Raw genomic sequence first — 19,169 nt, 5'->3', positions numbered from 1 at the left:
TGGATCAACATCATATTAAGCCTGTCCTTTGGAAATTACTATTGTCAATTCAGTAGCTTTTTATAAAGATTTGAAAGTTCTACCAATCTCACAGTTACCTTAAAATCTGAATCATAGCCTACAGAATTTCCTGTTTCTTTTCTTTTTTTCTATAAGCTTTTCTAAGGCTCATTATATCTGGGTCAGTGATCGGATTCACTTACCTTTGCTACCGGTTCGCAAATGTGAGCGTGGTTGTTGCGCATTATGTTGGGGTGGGTGGGCAGAGCCTCCAACAGCCACCGCTACTGGTTCACCTGAACCAGTAAGAACCAGCTGAATACCACCTCTGATCTGGCTGTTCAGAGGAAGACACGTCTTTGTCTTTTTGAGGGAACATTTGGCCAAGTATAAGAACAGTACAGAATTTTGTTTTCCTAGTCTCTTCAGAAAAATAATGTTTTGCTAAGGAATTGGTGAAATATTATGCATGAAAGAAGCACAGTAATTTTGTATAGATCTCTTTATGGGTGAGATCCAACAACACAACTGAACTTCCCCATTCTCTCCTACATCTACATTTCTCGGAAGTGCTGTAGTACATAGTGAATTATAAAGATAATGTAAAATGTAAATGTTTTCAAAATGTGGTCCTTCCACTCCTGATAAATAAGTTTTGCAAGATTTGTCTGCTAAATATTAAATAACTCCACTACTTCATAGGGGGGAAATTCAGAAGTCTTGTGTAGAAAAATGAAAGCACTGTTATTGCCTTGTGTAAATGATATGGTCATAAAAGTAGATAATGGAGTTCTTTGTGAAAACAAAGGCTAACTCTTTCCCATTATTTAAGTGACATTTGAAAAATTACCCTAACTGCAGGGTATGGTAGAGAATAGCAAAAATAAGAAGGAAGGATGAACGAAAATGTCTGAAATGCATTTGTTATGATGCTCAGTAAATACGACAGTTATCTTCTAAGATGCATGTTAAAGGCCGAGAATCAGTAAAATACTGAAATGTTGGCAAGTTCAGCACACAGAGAAAATATTTGACAAATATACAACCAGTTCAAGATTTATACTAGTGATCTGGGAATTTAAAGGAAATATTGGTCTGCAAATGTGTTCATTTATGAGCACTGCTAAGAAATGGGGGTTGTTGAAGTCAAGAGTTCTTTTAACCTCAGAGTGTGTAATTCTAGTGGAACAAGCATTAATTTTAAGGGAAGAACTATGTAGTGTAGCTCTATGCAAACACCCTTTCCTTCAATAAATTGCAGGACATGTGTCTTTTAAAGGAAGCAATACTGAAGTACAGAATTGAGAGAACCTTTGTCACTGAATGCATACATATATTCAGTCATCTATTATTTTACTTTAATGCCATTGCGGAGGAGGAAATTACTGGGTTCTTAAAGTGGGCTTCAAGAAATAATGAATTGTAGAAAATTCAAAAGAGATTAACAAATTAAAAATTAATAGAAACAGAGCACTAAAAGATGTAGTCTTTGATAGCACAGTCATACTCCATCAGAATCAAGGATGAAGCTGTAAAGGTGGTCAACAGTACTAAGTATCTAGGGATGCAGATAACTAACAATATGAACTGGTCTCTCCACATGTCATCCTTAGTGAAGTGTGCAAACCAGTGTCTGCATTTCCTACGTTGGATGAGGAGAGCACACTTTTCTGCTTCTGTCATGGCCACTTTTTACAGAGGCACAATTGTTTTAACAGAAATGCATCACTTTGGTTTGGTGGCAGCAGTGTCTCAGATAGAAAGTCCATACAGAGAATAGTAAGGACAGTCAAGAAGATTATAGGAAGCTTGTTTACTGTTATTCAGGATACTGCTTATAAACACTATGTGCTTAGAGCTCAAAGCATTGTTAGAGACCCCACACACCTACTTGATGGTCTGTTTCTGTTGCTCCCCTCTGGGAGGAGATTTAAGAGTATTTCTAGCAGGACTACCAGGTGGCGCAGTGGTTAAATGCAGCACTGCAGGCTACTTCAGCTGACTGCAGTTCGGCTGTTCAAATCTCACCGGCTCAGGGTTGACTCAGCCTTCCATCCTTCCGAGGTGGGTAAAATGAGGACCCAGATTGTTGTTGGGGGCAATATGCTGACTCTGTAAACCGCTTAGAGAGGGCTGAAAGCCCTATGAAGCGGTATATAAGTCTAACTGCTATGCTATTGCTATTTTGTAACTGTTTTGTTCCCTACGCCATCCTTCGGGTAAACTCATAAGATTCATGTTTCTCACCATGTGTATGTGTACATCCGAAGTAGACTGTATTGTCTCTCTGTGTCATATAATATATGTGGGTATATGCATACTTTTGTATTTATTTATTTATTTTGTCATGTTGCACAGTGTCTAATGGAGGTGGTGACCGTTTGAGAACTGTATGCAATGAAATTTTATTTTAATGTATGTCAATTCGTGTACATTCAAAGTGACAATAAGGTTATTCTAAATTCTAAGTCTATGTAGCAAATAACAAGATGGTGTGAAATGTTTTTTTCCATATGCCTTCCTTAGTAGTGTAAATATTGAAATGAATAGTTTATCAACCTAAAAACAGAATACAAGTAGTCCTCAGCTTATGACCATAATTGAGCCTGATATTTCCTTTGCTAAGTGAAACATTTGTTAAGCGAATTTGTTAACCATTTTATTATTTTTCTTGCCACAGTTGTTAAGTAAATCACTGCTTTTTTCAGTTAATAACACGGTTGTTAAGTGAATCTGGATTCCTCCTTGACTTTGCATATAATAAGGTAGCTGAAGGTGATCAGATGAGCCCGGGACACTACAAACGCCATAAATATGAGTCATTTGCCAAGCATTCAAATTTTGATCGCATGATCATGGGGATGCTACAAAGTTCGTAATGTGAAAAACGGTCATAAGTCACTTTTTTCTGTGCCATTGTAATTTTGAACGGTTGCTGGATGAACTGTTGTAAGTCGAAGACCATCTGTACAAAGATGTTGCTTGCTTATTTTGGTTTGATCCAAGCTTAGCCATCTATAGAGGCGGCATACTAACATCAGTAGGAGTTAAGGAGATTCTAACTCTATCTGTCTCCAATCATATTCTATCCTTTCAATTACATTTCCAATACGGTGTTCAAAACATTTGTAACTTCCACATGCTTTGTACAATCTTCAGATAGGTGCTGATCAATTTAATGTGACAGCTTTGCATGTTTCTGTGCACACTTGTTTATACAAGACAAGGGAAACTAAGGAAAATTATTTACAACAGTAAATTGAGTGAAGAAGTGATCTGAAACTGACGTTTTTCATTCAACCTGTTTGGGTCCATCCACCACCTCTCCTGAATTTATACTTGCTCATTATGTATGTATATAGCCATTCTTATGACACAAATATATTCTACATATGACTCTCTTATGCAATTGAAAAATAGGAACCACTGTACCACTTATTAAATAATACGATAGTAAAATACCTAAAATAAAGTCTAGAATTGGTCTGTATAAAAGAAGAAATAGGAGTGTTTTTATTTTCATTTGTGCTATTGAAAAGTATGTTATTTTTAGTACTAGAAAATAACTAACCAAATTTTTCTATCTGTGCTTTGTTTATTCCTAATAGATAGAAATTAATGGTATCTGTTTCTTTCTTTTGTTCTTCTATTCTTCTGATAAGGCTTCTACTATGCCATTGTTAGATATGTTGTGCGTTTCAAACTAGACTATTGAATTTAATGGCTGATAAGTCAAAATGCTTTATTACAAATAACTTCCTGGCAGAGTTCAGGAGCTCAGGTTGTACTTCAGGAAAGAACACAGTGTATTCACCCAACCCAAGAATAATTTCATCACAGTGTAATTTAGAGTTAGATTTCTTTACACAAAGGAGGTCCGTTGTAGAAAGCAAGTGATTGTAATTCATTCTTCATTCCAAAGATGTTGAAAGTATAGTGAAATGGCATAATTTGAGAGGAGGTAAGATTCCCAGCTGAGTAGTCCATAAGTCATGTCAACTACTGTCTAACTGAAAAATGGATAGTACAGATTTCCATGTACATATTCAGTAAATTATACTTTACACTATGAATGGAAGAGTTTCAGCTGTGAAGCACAAATTAAATACAAAATTTTCAGTATGGCTTTGCATTCAGTAAATATATAATGTCTATGTTAAAGCCAATGTAGGAGGCACCAAGGAGACATGGTGACCTAGCAATTAAGACCCTGTACTTGTTGATGGAAGGTTGGCAGTTGAGACCTAAGTACCCAAACTTACAATATGATGGGTACTTAGGTCTCGATCTGCCAGTCATCTGATGGGGTGAGCCCTAGCTCCTACCCACCTAGCAGTTTGAATGCATGCAAGTACAAGTAAATAAATAAGTACCACTTTGGTGGGAAGGTAACATCATTTTGTGTATGTTGGCATATAATCATGCCAGCCACATAACCATGGAAGTTTCTTCAGGCAATGCTGGCTCCCTTGGTTAGAAAATAGGGATGAGCACTGTCCCCATAGAATTAGACACAACTGGACAGAGGAAACCTTTAACTTTTTATCTTTGTCAACATGCATGCTCACACACCTCACTCAAGCCATAATGATTCTTTACCACCATTTCATCCAGACTTTTGAGTTGGACCAAAGGTTTCCATATAGGATTTAGAATTTGGACACACTGTATATATCAGTTTCAGAAATATACCTTAATTAGTTCTAAGGTTTCTTTGTTTTATATCTTGTTATTATGAGTTTTGCATTAGTGCACTTAGTCTTTTCACTTAGGAGAAAGGCAGGACATAAATTTTAGCAAGGGAAAAAAACATTTTTCTACAGTGATGTTAAGTGAAACTTTGGCTTGGTTCCAACATACTGAGGTTGTTTATTTTCAGTTCACCTATTAGGGCTTAGTGCTGTATATTCATCAACACAATATTCAATAAAATATGGTTTAAAATTCCTATGTAGGTGTTACATGTGAAGCAGGCTATTAAAATGATTATTTCACTGGGAAAATATCAGATAGTTTGTGCCATATTAGCACAAATGAAAAAAAGTGCTAAGTTGCTGCAGAATTAATGGTAATTCAGAAGGCAAAAGCATCATTTTGAAATCATAGAGCTACTTTCAAATGGACACAGAGTCCTTGTGCACTACTTGAGAATTTTTATTATCTTTAGAACTATGTTTATACTAGCTCCAATCAAGAATCAGTAGCATGATATAAAATACTTGTATGAACCTATTGTTCATTGTCACAATCACCTCTAGAAGTCTTCAACAATTTTCAACAAGATTCTGCTTGGAAGTTGAGTGATGGCAACTAAATTTGTATTTTCATTTTTTATCCAAGTAGCAGTTGTGAACAGTTCAGTAGGAAATAGCATAGTTAAGTATTGGTAGATTTATTCATACTTGATTTTGAACTATATTGTGGATTTAAAATATAGCAAGTTATATCTTTGAACATTCACTTAAACATTTACCTATTTCATTTTTTCTTCCCATCCAAAAGCTTTTACTTTACACAAATGAAATATTACATAGATGCATGATGCCTTTTAGCAATGTCGTTCCTATGGTTTTTTTAAAATGTTGACAACAGTATATTTAACTGTTCATACCATCATCATTTAGTAGGGAAAATGGTAGCATAGAAAGTGTTCTGCTTTGTTCAGTACGATTCCATTTGAAATATGAATATTGACTCATTTATTAGTGGGGGTGATCAAACAGAATATACAAAAATATTTACATCATTATAAATGAAAATTATTATTATTATTATTATTTTAATTGATATGGTAAACATGTTTGTGTTTGTATTTTCCATAAATAGCATTTATCTTTTGGGCTCAAACTTGAAAGAGAAAGTATTTGAAATAACTAATTTATACCATGCAAATAGTTGAATATGTAACTTGATATCTCGATTAGATATAGCATGGACAATGTCATAAATGAAGTTTAGGAGAATAGTAAAATAGTCACGAAATGGCAATGACATTCATAAAAACAATAAATTATTTCCCACAATGTCCAGGTCTCCTACAAATAGGACTTGATTATGTTTCCAGATAGAATAAAAGTGACAGCTAGTAACAACTTGCATTTTCAGTTTTAAAATATACTCATGATAGAATCTGATTTGAAAGGACATCTTGATTCCACTGTCTCAATAGGATACTTGAACTCTAAAGTGAAATGGGCATCCTGCCTTGTGGATTATTGGCTAATTGTTTTATGGAAATGCATTAAAAAGAGTGGAAGGTATTTTGCTAAGGAGTGACACAACACCACAGTATTGTTCACTGCAGTCTTTCAATGGATCTTTAAAATGACCCTCAAACATGCTGTAATCAGTGTTGACTATATCTTAAGGCTAAGAAATAGTTGCTGTTCTGTTGAACTCAGATGATATCAGCTAAAACTAATTGGATTCTTTAAACTGGATTCTGTTTATTAGTTTGAATAATCTCCCTTGCCCTATTGTTTGCTGCTACTTGTCCCAGCTTCTGCCAACCTAACAGTTTGAAAGCACATAAAAATGCAAGTAGGGACCACCTTTGGTGGAAGGTAACAGTATTCCGTGCGCCTTCAGAGTTTAGTCATGCAGCCACATGACCATGGAGACGTCTTTCGGACAGCGCTGCCTCTTCGACTTTGAAACGGAGATGAGCACCGCCTCCCTAGAATTGGGAACGACTAGCACATATGTTGCGAGGGGAATTTTTACCTTATATGAGGTTGAGTGAGGAAAAATCACCTGAAGACTATATTCTGGGTTTCTACAAATGGGGAAAATGGGTTGCTTATAAGCTGCATAGGAACATATAGCCAAAGTCTCTCAAATTGAGCTTAGCTCTTGAGAATCCATGTCTATTTGATGTTTTTGATGGACATGTGGTGGCCCAAAAATTCCCATTTACTAGGAATTTTTGTCTGCTTTTACTCCCTAGTAGACAGAATAGCCCTTGAATTTCTTATTGGCCTCATTTCCAAGTACCAAATAGGTTCAATTTTGCTTAGATCTGCCGATCTCAGTATCCGTAAGATAGTAGCTTTTTTAAAAAAGATTCATTTTACTGCTATTCTCCAATACACTGCAGGAGAGCTAGAGGACAAATTAGCTCCGCTGTTGAACACAAGCCCTCATATAGAAATCACCGATGCCCAGACCTGCTTTAAGACAGACACAGAATCCTTGTGTAGAGTGCCTTTAGTTTTGTATTTTGAGTGTATTTTTCTACTGTAGCGTTATTTGTAATTTTATTTAATACTTTCTCCTCTTGTCATATTGTACTTTACTGTTTCTATAGAAACATTTATTTTATGTTATTTGCAGATAACATTATTATCTTTAGATGGAATGGGAGATTAAACCAACACACCACACACAAACACACACACACACAAAGACAGACACACACCAAACACACACCGCACCACACACAGAGGGAGGGAGGAGAGAGAGGAAAGAGAGAGAGAGAGAGAGAGAGATAGATGATGGCTCATCTTAAAAGACAATTCTTAGGGGCTCTCAGCAATAAAACCCAGAACTATAAAACCTGGTCCTAGATCAGCATTCAAGTACAAAATGAATCAGGATCTTAGCTACCTAGCTTACTTAGCTTCAGTATCAAATCTGATACTGAATCTGGAAACTTTGCTGATCATTATTGATTTCCTGCTATGTATTCAAATAGCTCTGTGTGTGTGTGTGTGTGTGTGCGTGTGTGCGCTGTACACATGAATAGAGTAGGGTAGAGTAGAGTAGAGTAGAGTAGAGTAGAGTAGAGTAGAGTAGATAATTGGAATAGAACAGAACAGGACTTCTTATTGACCAAGTATGAATGGACGTACACTCAGTGTACGTATAAACAGCAAGTAATAGGTCATAGTCTAAATCAGTAATAATGATTCATTAATCACAATAATTAATCATAAGATACAAACAATTGCTAAAAAATTAACTCATAAGAAATCAATAGGGGAAGATAATAGGATAGATGAGAAAAGATGAGAATGAGACAGTGCTGTGGGAATTACGTGTCCAGCCAAGTATAGCACAGGGGAAAAAATACCTTAATGTCCATTTGTTTTGTCTCTATAGCAGTGTCCTGAGGGGAGCAGTTGAAATAGATTATGTCCAGGATGTGAGAGGTCTGTAAATATTTTTCTCAGCCCTCTTTCTGATTCGTGCAGTGTACCAAATCCTCAGTGGAAGGCAGGCTGGTTGCAATTGTTTTTTTTTCCCTGCAATCCTAACTATCCATTTGAAGTATCTACCTGTCCTGTTTGGTTGCTGTGCCACACCCGACAGTTATTGAGACACAAATGACAGACTAAATAATTCATCTGTAGAACTGTATCAGCAGCTCCTTAGGCAATCTGAACTTTCTGACTTGATTCAGTAAGAACACTCTTTATTGTGCCTTTTTAATAATGGATTAAATATATATAATTCTTCTTTGGAGAGTGGGCATTGGAATTTTATTTTTAATGTGAGTCATTGTGCAAAACAGAACAGTGACAAATAAAAGTTATCTTATCTATCTTATCTTATCTTACATAGGCTTCATGAGATAGAAGGCCTGATTTAATGGGACTAATTCTGGTCCAGATGTTCTGTTAAGACCTGGCTTGTGGCTCAGTCAATTTATTGGAGCTGTTTGCTTCCTCTGAGGAGTCATTTCTCCGATGATGTCATGACAGACACTGATAAATCATCAGCATGATTTTGTGGTCTTGTGTCATTCTTTAAATTAATACTGTATATTGCTTATTCTGAACATTCAATGATGCTCCATCCAAGCAAAACTTGGCAGAAATTCAGGTTGCTTAAAAGTAGTTAGATGCCATGGTATGAAAGTCCTGTTCAAGTTGCAGCCAAGCAATCTTGTCATCTTTTAAACTGTTTCTCTCACTCTGTCTTAGAGCTTAGCTTTCTATGGTTGCTAAGTGGGTTGCCTTCTCTTTGCTATCTTCTGCATTCCACACTTCCCTTGCTTTTCAATTTGTTTCCCTAAAATTGTTTTGGCATTTCTTCTACCCCCCTGGAATTTTTCTTTCTTCAATAACAATAGTGCCTATTTAACTATGGTTGAACTGATACCTAGAGAATGACATTTTTATTCATTTTCTTTCATTTTTTTGTACCTTTCCAATTGAGTTATCACCCAAAACAGTGAGATAACCTTCTAAAAGAGATTGATTAAATTAGGCAGGATTCTGCACAGGATACCCTTCTTTGAGTAAATATGACAAACTGGTTATGTTGCATACATAGATTATGCTTTCCTATTCGTACTATATATATTTTTTTTCTCTCTCTCTCTTTTTAGAGAAAATCAGACAAAGATATGCAGAACTTCCTGGAGAATTGCACATTATTGAACTTGAAAAAGATAAGAATGGACTTGGACTCAGCCTGCAGGCAACAAAGATAGGTCCCTCATGAGCATTTTTGTTGTGGGGATTAGTCCAGATGGTCCTGCAGGAAAGATGGAAGAATGCATATTGGAGATGAACTTTTAGAGGTAAGTTTTGATTCTATAAAGGCTAATCAAATAGTTTTACAGCATGGTGAAAATAGTTGTTTAAGAGAACTGTCAACAAAAATAATGGTGGGAGTTGCTGTATGATAGGGGAATTTATAAACAGCTCACCTTCTACTTGTTTCCTTTGTCCAAAAAACAGATCAATTTTTTATGTGTCAACCTAGACTTCAGGTTAATTCAAGTGTTCTGCTGCTTGCAAGGCAATGCTTGTATTATCTGGAATATGTTGCCCAGTTTTGTGGAATAGAGACATCTCCAGGAAGTATCCTCTATCCATAAAACAATGTAATTTATATGTGTGGAATGTAGCAATTCCATTTGGTGAATATATTTTATTAGGGAGATTTGTCTCTATATACATTTTCCTTCTATTGGGATAGTATTAAAGTCTGCAGGTGCATTCTGTGCTCAGTTATTTTAGAGTGATCCATATTAGAGCTCATTATTTATTAAATTTATGTCTCTCATCTCACTATCAAGCAACTGGGTGGTTTACAGCAACAATATGATAACTGAAAAGTTAGAAAATTAAAACATTAAACATTAAATTAAAACATTAACTTTAACAGCAAAATAGATAAAGAACAGTCTGTAAAGAGAATGAAAGTAGGATCTTATCTAATCTACTAGCCACCTTCAGAATGGGAAGTTGACGGAGTCAGGGTCTCCGAAGCGAGGCATGGGAGGAGTCACATGTGGTATTAACACTGTAATTTTGAGGCCACACCCTCTACTTCCTCCTCATGACTCCAGATTAACCTCAGTCTTCAGCCCAGAAGGAGTACTTTTCTGGCTCTCCATTTGGCTTCAGAGATTTGTTGCTTTAAATTTTGTCCTTTAGTTTTTTTCCACTTGTGATTCCTCCCACCTCTCTCTCTTGTGTCTCTGTGCTGTTTACCTTTTTTTCCTTCACACAAGCTGGACTTGCTGCACTATAGGGGAGTCCCCAAGCCACTGGGCAGTTAAAGGGGAGGCTCCAGGCCGCTTGCCAGAGAGTGCTGTATCGTGTAACCTCTAGACCATCAGAGGGGATCATGGATCACTCTGGAGACTCCTGAAGGAGCGGCTCAGTCAGAGCCGACTCGGCATTGGGCCGCGTGGTCGGCGTTTGCCATTTTGGATGGTGGTCATCTTGGGACGCACCTGGTGGAGTGCAGAGGTCGGCACGCTTGATTTCAGCCACCGCAGGTACCCAGAACCACTGCCAGGATTAGAAGAGGATTTCTTCAGGCTTGTGCTCCGCTGGTGATCCAGGGAGGGCCCCTTCGGTTTGACGGTAGGCCGGCTTCCTCGTGCCGCAGATTGGTGGTGTGGTTATGGATAGCACCAGTCCGAAGGAGCTCCAGACCGCACGCAGAAGCCCAGGCTGGTTGGCAGAGTGAGAGGAGGTGGGAAGGCAGCGACTATAAGTAGAGGCGATGGCAGAGGCTATGAGGAGCAGGGGCGGCTGCCCCTAGATCTCCAGGGGATTCAGATCTGGGCAAGGGGACCTCCCATGGAGCTACCCCTGTAACGAGGGGGAGGACTACCTCGAAGAAGGCCACCTCTAAATCGACTAGAAAGAGAGCCCTGCATTACTAGAGCAGGAGGATTAGGGAGGAAATCAGTCCTTCCCCATCCAGGTCACTCTCTCCTTTCAGGCCTTTTGCCAGAGGTCCAATTAGATTCTCCAGGTTCCCCCTGTGGCTCTGTGAGGGAGGCTAGCCCCCTATCCCCTCCTCTGTCTCCTGCCCAGTCTTCAGGACACCGGGAAGACGCCTTTGGCTGCATTGCAGCTGGTTCCACCAGGCCACACTTGGCTCCTCAATCTGCAGATTCTAGACTCGAATCAGAGCCTCCTAGCCTCACTCCAGCTTATCCAGAGCTTTCTGAAAGTTTTCAGAATGTGTTTGCCCGTGCCATTGCTCAGGGCATTTCATTGGGTCATGCAGCATCAATTTCAGGCCTCTAGATTGGCCACGGTCATGGGGGGGTGGTGCTAGACCCTTATCCCAACACCCGGTCATAAAGAGGTTCCTCAGAGCAGCTGCTAATCTTCGGCCCCCAGTGATCCATCACTTTCCCACCTGGGACATTCCCACAGTGCTCCAGGCCCTTACGGAGGCACCCTTCAAGCCTCTAAGGGAGATAACTCTCCAACTCCTAACTCTCAAGGTGGTCTTCCTGGTAGCCATCACCACAGCTAGGTGGGTGTCTGAGATCAATGCCTTATCCACCAGGGCGGATCTGTGCACTTTCCATGACAACAGGGTTGTGCTCAGGCTAGACCCGGCTTTCCTGCCCAAGGTCAACACCCCCTTCCATAGGGGGCAGGAGGTGGTGCTCCTGGATTTCTGTCCAGCACCTTCCAGGGAAAGGGAAAGGTCCTGGCATCGCTTGAACGAACGTAGGGCACTGTGTATTTACCTCAAATGAACAGCTGTCTTCTTTTGGTAGGAGGGTTCTCCAAGGAGTGCTAGACACTTGGGGGTTCAGGCCCATTGATTCCCTCCCATGGACATCTAGCTTTGGTATGTCCCACATGTGACTCCTCCCATGTCTTGCTTCGGAGACTGTCAGTTGGTCTTACCTGAACTGCATGTCTCGAAGCTGGCTTGGGAGGAGTCACTTTCTGCCTGTTTTGTGCGCCCCTGCGCATGGGGGCCTGAGAGAGTTAGTTGTTGGTCAGTCAGGCATGGGGGAGGGAGTTGTTATCTGTTTTCCTGATCCCTTCCTTCCCTGGCTCTTCTTGGACTGGACCATTGGTTAATCTGGGGAGCCAGGAGGAGGAAGTAGAGGGAGTGGCCTCAAAATTAGGCCAAAATCAGTCTCCGGGTAAATGGGCCAAATTAAACCACATGTGACTCCTCCCACACCAGCTTCAAGACATGCAGTTCAGGTAAGACCAACTGACATTTTCAGGCCCTTTCAGAAGACAAAAAGAATGAGGGCAGATTTTACCTCGGAGCACAATGTTCCAGAGGACAGGAACCTCAGCAGAAAGGGCTCTTTCCCTGGACCCTGCCAGCTGCAGTTCCTCAGTTTATGGGACCCGCAAAATGTCTCTTCTGCTGGACTGAGTGGAGCGGGAGCATCCCATTGGAGTGAGATGGTTCTTCAAGTAGTCTGGATCAGAGGTGGGTTCCTACCAATTTGGACCGGTTCAACCGAGTAGGTAGTAACTCGGCCTGCCATGCCCCTGAACTGGTTCTCTTGGTGGTGCCATAGGTGCTGCAATCTTGTTTTTGGTTTCTGCGCATGCACAGAAGCATTTTTAGTACTGTGCATGCACACATAGCACACATCAAGTGCATGAGGTGTGTCCCTGAGCGAACCAGCAGTAGCAGCAGCCGGAACCCACCCCTAGCCTGGATCCATGTCATAAAGGTATTTAATAGGAAACACCTTACTGAAACTTACTTCTGGGTAGTCTTATAAAAACAGTAAATAATTAGCTTGGTGTTTGCACAGCTAGCTCACGATGTAGACATTGCAGTCTCATGAAAAAAGTGTTGCCCCAAGATTTATTTTAAATTCAGACTCAGTGATCAGAGACAGAAACATCTAGCCCAAGAGACCTGTTGTTTTAGTGGAGCTTCCAAAGGCATGTCTACAATAAGAATTGTAGGAGTGTACCTAACTAATCCAAAAAGTACATGGATAAGACATACAAAACTGCCTTATAGCTTGTCAGATTATTCATGGGCATAGTCTGTATTCTCAGTAGGCCTCCATTCTTTTACAGCTTTGCTATTTAACTTTCTACCAAACATATTCCTGTATGCGTCTACTGAGCTCTGACCCTTCCATACATTTCAGCAACCTGTTCGTTTTTGTACAGATAGGCAATCTTTTATTCTCTCTCATTTTCAATTGCTCATCTGCTATGTGGGGACAATGCTAGTCTGACAAGCATTAATAAGATAAAAAGGAAGGTTCTTTGAAAGCACTGGATGAAAAAAAAATGCAGGCTTTTTTTTAAGAGCACTCTTTCTCCCAACAGAAAAAGAATTCAGACTTAGAAAAATACTCAACGTTTTCAGAAATTTCACACTTGCAAATAACTGCCTTTCAGTATAATTTCAACTCTGTGGAGCAATCATATAGAACTGTCTTATTTACGTGTATTGCAATCTCCCTGTGGAGTCTTTGCATATGTTGATCATGTCTCCTAAAATTAATAAGAGCTGATGGATAACGGGAGCTGAAGTAGATCTAATGCATCTTGACAACTATCAGACAGCAGCAAAAATATATTAAAAATTAACAGATTAGACAAGACTGATATGGATAGGTATGTCAAGACACATTGCATGTTTAAAATATATCTTTATTAAATTTCCAAAATGAATAAAATACAAAATAATGGGGGAGAAAAGCAAGAGAGAGAAAATTAAAGGTGTAACAAGAAAAGAAAAGAAATATAAAAAAGATATAGAAAAAGTGTAAGTTCCAACTTTCTTCAGTGCAGGTACAGATATATAATAACTTTGCCTCTTAAATTAAGTTTCAACAAAAATTAAAGGCAGAACATGCAGAACATGCAGAACAAACTAAAGCAATAACATTACAGGATATTTCTATAATCAAAACAGATCTAGTCATCAAATTTGCAAATCAGAGTTTCTATCCTTTGTGAGCAATAAATCCAAAAGTAGTTTCCAAATGGATACAAAACTAGCACATTTTTGCTAACTTTGTTGCCATTCTGTCGTTTGCTCCCTCCCTGAATGTGGGAGGGATGCCACAGAAAGAGGCAGAGTGGGTGGGCGTGTCAAACCAGAGACCTTTAGGAGATGCAGACAGGCAGTGCTCTCACGTTTCTTCTTCTTTCCGTGGCACGACAAAACCGCGCTTGTCAAAATAGCGGTGATAAAATCGTGTCGCTAAAGCCGTGACGTCATCACCGCCTCGACAACAGCGCGGCAACAGAAGGGCGCTTTAAAACGGTGCCACGGCAGAAAGCGGATTTCAATTAAGGTAAGGGTTAGGATTAGGTTTAGGGGGTTGTTTTAGGGTTAGGTTTAGGGTTAGGTTTAGGGTTAGGGTTAGGTTTAGGGTTAGGTTTAGGGTTAGGTTTAGGGTACGAGTGCTTGGGAATTCGCGGATTTGCCCTCCGCGGTTATGTCATCACGGTAGGGTCGCGTTTTTCCTTAGCGCTTCGAACGGCGTGAATTAGTCTTCGCGCTTATGTCTCCGCGGATAAGGGCTTCGCAGATTTGTGGTGGAACCCTTCTTTCACTTTGTTGGAGCTGGAGGTGCTCACTGCCTTGAGTCACCATCCTGCTTTATCCAATGACAGAGATGGCTGTCATAGAGAGAGGGAGGAGCTCCTCTTGTCATCTCTTTTCCTCCCCTTGCCGGGTATGGCAGGACTTCCTGCCCATCACTTCTGCCGCTTCGCCACACTCCAGAAAAATTTAGCTACCAGTTCTAGCGAACCAGTGCGAATCAGCCGAATCTCACCACTACTTTAACTTACACATTTCTTGGGAAATTTTGATTTTGCAACTCACTTGCTCTTTAATAAATGTCTTAAACTTCCTGTTCAAAACCTGACATATAAACTCCTGCTTATATTTCTGCATTAGCAGAAGTTTAGCTTGTGGGTTACAACAGCCATACTGATTCATTGCAAACTATTCTTATTTCAAAGAAAAAATATTTTAAAAAGAGAGCTGTAACAATAATAGTAATGTAATGATTTATTTTTTTATAAATACTTCTCTTCCAAATTACTTGTCTATACTCTTGTTTATGACTACTGTAATTAAGTAATTAAATCAACCTGTTTTAAAAACCTGTTAATTATACGTAGTTCATTTACAAAACTTTTAAAAGATTCATTTCAGAGGGCAGAATATTAATTCTTGCTTAAATTTTCTCCAGGGGATGAAAGTAATATTAATGAAATGTAAACATTATTGAAAAACATAAGACCAAAAATAATCAGAAATCAAGAGTTAACCTTGAGTACCCTGTTTAAACTAAGTAGTTTTAGAACAGGAAAGCAAACTGTTTAGTAGGAAATAATTTCTCAGACTAATAGAGCACCCTTCAGGAAACAGCCATAACATCCTCTTCTTTAAATTTCACCTATTAGTTTTCATTATCTTACATGCCACATCCCCCTTCAGGGAAATATTTATGATGCCATCTGCTCTACAATTGTTGCTTACAATTGGAACTGTCTAGGTTAAATAATGTTTTTAATTTTTGTTCATAATTTAGCCACTCTGTTTCATTCATTTATCTTATTTCCTGTTGAACATTGCTATTTCTTTTTCCTATTTACCTGCGTTTCACTTGCCTCTAAATCAGTAGATTTAGTGTTAGAGTAAACAATAGTTCATTCTTCCATGAAGCCTGCAAGAAATGTCAAAGTACTTGAGTGTTTATTTTTTCAGAAGAAACTACAACATGCTGTGTGTGTGTGTGTGTTTATGTTTTAGGAACTCATATTCACAATTTATAAAATTAGTAATAAAGTAGCTTTGCATCCTGTCAATAATGATCAACTTTCTGACTTTTCATTGGAAGCATTACAGGTAGTCTTCGACAAGCAACAGTTCATTTAGTGACCGTTCAACATTACAATGGCACTGAGAAAAGGGGCTTATGACCATTTTTTACACTTACGACCATTGCAGCATCCCCATGGTCATGTGATTAAAATTCAGACACTTGGCAACTGGCATCTATTTAAGATGGTGGCAGTCTTCTGGGAATCATGTGATCTTCTGACAAGCAAAGTCAATAGGGAATCCAGATTCAATTAACAACTATGTTACTAACTTAACAAATGCAGTGATTCACTTAATAAAGTTGGCAAGAAAAGTAATAAAATGGAGCAAAACTCACTTAGCAACATACATTTTGGGCTCAACTCTGGTCATAAATTGAGGACTACCTGTATTTGATTAAATCTATACCTGAGAGTTTGCAGCTGCTTAATGTGCCAATCTCTGACATAAGGTTTGGCTGTTGAAAATGAACAGTGTGTTTGGCTTATACCAGGGGTGTCAAATTCGCGGCCCATGGGATGGATGCATCATACACTGACCAGGCCCACCCCAGTTTAGCAAAGGGCGGAAAGTCACGATACGTCATGTGACAACAATATGAAGCCGCGGGTTTGACAACCCTGCCTTATACCCTTGGCACAGGTACATGGGAGAATTTCAGTGAAAGGATTTTTGCTTACATGTAAAAAGGTACAACTTTGAGCTTAGAAAGAAGTCTTGAAAAGAATCACTTTTACCAAAATCGTTGCAAACTATCCAGCAATTAATTTTACGTAATTCCCCACTTTCATCAACAGCACTTCTAGCAGTAATGATCTTCTCTTACTTTCTCTACCGGTTCGGAACCGGGAGCGCTCGTGTGCACAGAACCTTTTGCACATGCACAGAGCGTTCATGATGACATCTGTGTGGATGGGCGGAGCCTCCCGCTGCTGCTGCTACCGGTTCGCCTGAACTTGGGCGAACTGGCAGAATACCACCTCTGGCTTCTAGCTATAGAAAATAACAGTACTATTTGATTTTCAAGCTCTTTCTGACTTTGGTGTTTAGAAAATGATATTTTCCAACTTATAGAGTATTTTTTAAATTTTGCTATAACAAAAAAACCTTAATTTCTTTAAAGTTCTATTCCTAGATTTGTTAATTGACAGTGTCATAAGATGCATAATATGCACATACAAATACACATCTTGCATGCGAATAGGTCCATTAAATCAATCATTTTGTGCGTGCTTTCTCTCTCTCTCAGAAATGTAATTGTACAAAAAATAGATTTTTTTAAAGCTGCTAGCATACCTGTGAGTGTTTGTAAAGACATACCTAAAAGTTAAAACTTGTTTTGCTTATAATTTTGCCGTGATTTCAAATTTCTAAGCAAATGCCTTGAAAAAGATTCGTCTTAACTGTTTTTTGTCTTTTGTGTATTTGTACGCATTGTCTTACTAAAGCTGCTGGTGTACGTACATCTCTTTTGTAATGCTGATCTGTGACTTTAGAAATGGTAAACTAAGGTAAAGCTCCAATATGGCTTGACTTAATATAATAGGTTCCTGGATTGGAGATTTAAATCTTTATTCTGCAGCATTTCTAATACATTCAGTGATATTGTTCGAAGCGGCATGTGCCCCAAATTATGTTGATGCAATCAATCTTACTCCCCAAATTGCTATCAATGACATAATTATTTCCTGTTGATTATCAGCATTATTCACGTGATTGGCTAATGCAATGCTTTAAAAAACAAAAAACCCAGAAACATCCTGTTTTTCAAGGAAGAAATTACAGTCTCTTCATCCACCTTGCCCTTTTGCTTCTCTTTATTTTGGCTGTAACTCAAAATAAGATTTAGAGAAAGGGAGGGAGAGCTTATACAATGTAATAAAATTACAAAGTAATAGAGGACCTTTTGTTTCTTTTTAATTGGTAACTGCTCTAAATGTTCTTTACAACACAGATAAATAACCAGATATTATGGGAGAAGTCACCAGAATGCTTCTGCAATAATTAAGACGGCACCATCAAAGGTCAAACTGGTATTTATACGGTAAGAATGATAATCATTAACAGTTGGGCTGATGAGGTCAAGAATTAATGGCCTGAACTGGGAAGTGAAAAATAAAAGATTCAGTATTGCCATAAAGCTGAAAGCTGCTAACATGTTTAGTCAAGGGCAAAATATTTAAATGTTTAGTAACTATTTTGTACCAAAAGTGAAGGCTGTCATTTTAGCTCTGCTGAGAAAAAAGTCAGAAATTCATTTGAGGCAGTAACTTCATTAGGCTAATTGAGTATTGCATAGTCAAGCTTTTGAATTTGAAGAACTCTTCATCATGCAGCTGTACTTTAGAAAAGAAGGAAAAGTGGAGGAAGAATAACTGTGGTTAATAGGCCAATTTAGTAAAGAAATATAAACATGTCAATACATCCCAAAGATGCTTTTTCAGGAGGCAACTGAACTTTCGGGTTTTTCTTTGAAGACATTTTGTTCTCATCTAAGAAACTTCTTCTGCTCTGGGATTGAATAGGAATGGAAGGATTTATTGCAGACAGCTGGTCAATTGCATTCTTTTAGCGCAGGGGTGTCAAACTGGCGGCCCATGGGCCAAATGCGTCACGTGCAGCTCCGTGAAGGGAAAAAAGTTGTGAAATGTCATGTGGCAGCAATATGATGCCATGAGTTTGACACCCATGTTTTAGCAAGCCATTGAGGCCACCTGGAGGTTTATCTATGTCGTCAGGGTCACCTGAGTATTGCAAATGGGTGTGGAGACGTCATGGAACTGTTGAAAGGGCTGTGTTCTGGACTGGAAATAGATGATGTTGTCTCTCTCCCTTCTGTTGAGAGGCGACCGTTTAATTTTGACATAGATGGCCTGTTTGATCCCTCTTTCAAACCAGGGGTCTTCTCTGTCCAAAATGTGGACTTTGCTGTCTTCAAAATAGGATTCTCAAAAAAAGCTTCTGGGATGGAGAAATAAGTAAACAGCTGGATTTACCCTCCCTATTTTTGAAACTAGAAAGTGTTAAGTTGTTCGTGGGCATGCGCATTCAAGCCATTCAAGGCTTAGTTGTGTATCTGCAGAAGAGCCAGGATTGTATTGGCCCATTAGATCTTGTAG

General features: G+C 38.9%; 1 protein-coding gene across 1 annotated transcript in view; it reads left to right on the top strand.

Annotated features, from left to right (window-relative positions):
• PATJ (PATJ crumbs cell polarity complex component) overlaps window positions 1-19,169 on the top strand; it is a 165,357-nt gene that overhangs the window by 97,196 nt on the left and 48,992 nt on the right. The window contains 5 exon segments of the mRNA XM_032217300.1: window positions 9,332-9,415; window positions 9,418-9,486; window positions 9,489-9,526; window positions 10,125-10,138; window positions 18,017-18,094. Of these exon segments, the coding sequence (XP_032073191.1) occupies window positions 9,332-9,415; window positions 9,418-9,486; window positions 9,489-9,526; window positions 10,125-10,138; window positions 18,017-18,094 (283 nt within the window).

The sequence above is a fragment of the Thamnophis elegans genome, chromosome 5, assembly GCF_009769535.1.
Source record: "Thamnophis elegans isolate rThaEle1 chromosome 5, rThaEle1.pri, whole genome shotgun sequence".
Taxonomy (NCBI): Eukaryota; Metazoa; Chordata; class Lepidosauria; order Squamata; family Colubridae; genus Thamnophis; species Thamnophis elegans.
The sequence above is the reverse complement of the archived record's forward strand: the minus strand, read 5'-3'. Positions and strand labels throughout refer to the sequence as shown.